Below are 2,303 nucleotides of genomic sequence, written 5' to 3'. Positions count from 1 at the left end.
CGTAGTGTAAAAGCGCTTTGAGTGGTCGGAAGACTAGAAAGGCGCTATACAAGTACAGGTCCATTTATATTTATATTTATTTATAGGACTATATATTTGTAGGATTTAGTGGCAGCTGATTGCAACCATTTGAATTCAGCTCAGCCTTTCAAGCACGTAGGAAAAACTACAGTGACTGTTACACGTCTTATCTAGAGCCAGTTTTTAGCCCATGTTTCTGGGCTACTTGGTGGTTCAACATGGCAGACTCTAGATAAAAACAACTCTTATTTTCAGGTGATTGTACACTAATAAAAAACAAAAACAATAGAGCCTCTTTAATGTTACACACTGGACCTTTAAAAAACTAAATATATGTTTAATCAAACATGCTATGAATAATCCTCTTTTCTTGCAAACCTGCTGAACTTTTTGCTCGCTCTTTGACTCACCTGTTATGATGGAAATCAGCCATGACTTCAATCTCCAGAGGTAGTGTCAGGACAAAAATGTCTAAAGTGACTGAGAGCTCATTCAAATCCACAGTCTGTAAGGCCTCAGCATTCTCCAGGCAGGAAATAATCTCACCTGTAATCACAACACCGAAGTAAGCACCCAAGTCTCAGTGGTCAAATTTAAACTTTGGGAAAAAGCCTTTTTTGAGGCGATTGAGGCTGTACGCACCAAGGCAAGTAGGCAGTGTTTGTATGGGCATGGAGCCATGGCAGCTTTTCATATTGACAGAACAAGTGACGTGAACAAACAGTGGTGGCATGTCCAGCTGTGGCTCCTCAGCTTCCAGCAGGGAGTCTCCCTCCAGGATGCTGAAGGAGTCCTGGTCCTGGTTGACAGTGTTGGAGTCTGACAGGGACTGGTCTTCACCCTCTCCGTAGGAGCTGGTGCCCGGCTGCTCTGCGTACTCCACCACCAGATCTGTGTCGCTTTCTGTCATTATGCAGCAGCCCAACACAGCTTCTACACACAAAATGTATCCTTATATCACTGGATGAGTTTAGTGTCTCAGCTATGGGTCATCACATAGAGACAGATGTGTATTAGTAAGTTAGTAAGCAAGTTAAGTTCTGTTCCATGCTGCTCCTTTCACACAAGGTCTATACACCTTTACAAAAACATGAAAGTCTAGCTCTGAAATAAGGTTTTTAGGTTTGGCGTTTAGCACTTAGTTGAAATGTTGACACGCAGTCAGAATTGTTCCGCAAAACAGTGTGAATGCATTGTATTAAAATTAATTAAAATATTAATGATTCATTTTCATTTTTGAATAATCCTCACCGTCCTCAGTAGCTGGCTCAGCCTCTGACACCGGATCCTCACTGGGTCTCCTCCCCATCTCACCGTCCTCTGAGTCCTCCTGAGAAGACAAACCACAGCACAAAGATGAAAAATTCTCTGCTGTGGGTTTGTTTATGCCAGAAACATTTCCTCAGTATGTTGTTTTCTTGTTTTATCGTGAACAATAATGAGAAATGAAAGCAAAGCAAAGTCAGTCTGGCCAAAACACAAGATTACAATGAGAAATGCAAACACACGACTCAGTGTACCTCTTTCTTGGATGGCAATGGGCAGTAGAAGAAGTAGTGTGGATTGGAGGGCACAGTTTTGAAGTACTGAGACACGATCTCCATGAATTTATCCTGTCGAATGACATCACCTTGTTAGCTTGTTATCTCATGTACTTACTAATTACTCAGAAGAGAGTCTATTAAGAGGAATATTTAAGTCTACTTTAAAAATATGAAATAAAGAGCAGGAGATTAAGACTTCAGACGTTACCTGTATTATTTTGTGTAGATCTGGATGCACTTCACACTTGGGCAGTGTCTGAAGCAGCGCCAGAGGGAACTCTGGGATCTTGACTGTCTTGGACTCATCCAGGATCAGGGGAGATGTAGGAGCAGAGGACTTTTCTCTAGATTCAGCTTCACTGACATCATCCATTTCAATGCTTTCGCCAGAAAGATGACATCATTAGTAATTGTGTTAGTTGGCTACAACGTAAAAATGTTTGCTGCCAATAGACCATAGTGAATTCAAAGCACTGACACGTTGGTTTTTAAGAATTCTGCACATCACTGTTTATCAGGGATACAAAAATCCATAAAGTTAATAAAAGGAATGGAATGACAGCTCCCTTTAATTCACGTCCCCAGGCAAAAGTCAAAAGGGAGGAATGGAGTGTACACCGTATACACCATAACATTGTGACAACCTGGTGGTCAGAATGTTCTGCAGCCCCATACCAACAAACTGTGATGCACTATTTGGCCTGACACCTTTCTATCAGAACCAGCATTAACTGTTTC

At 41.5% G+C, this 2,303-nt stretch overlaps 1 protein-coding gene across 1 annotated transcript in view; it reads right to left on the bottom strand.

Moving 5' to 3' along the window:
* Nucleotides 1–2,303, bottom strand: part of szt2 (SZT2 subunit of KICSTOR complex) — a gene marked incomplete in the record, with an annotated part of 110,147 nt that overhangs the window by 82,038 nt on the left and 25,806 nt on the right. The window contains 5 exon segments of the mRNA XM_035652785.1: nt 432–567; nt 664–954; nt 1,273–1,351; nt 1,542–1,634; nt 1,774–1,945. Of these exon segments, the coding sequence (XP_035508678.1) occupies nt 432–567; nt 664–954; nt 1,273–1,351; nt 1,542–1,634; nt 1,774–1,945 (771 nt within the window).

The sequence above is a fragment of the Morone saxatilis genome, unplaced genomic scaffold (genome assembly GCF_004916995.1).
Source record: "Morone saxatilis isolate NCDOM2014 unplaced genomic scaffold, NCSU_SB_2.0 Contig12, whole genome shotgun sequence".
In the NCBI taxonomy this organism is placed as follows: Eukaryota; Metazoa; Chordata; class Actinopteri; family Moronidae; genus Morone; species Morone saxatilis.
This window is presented reverse-complemented; position numbering and strand designations above follow the sequence as displayed.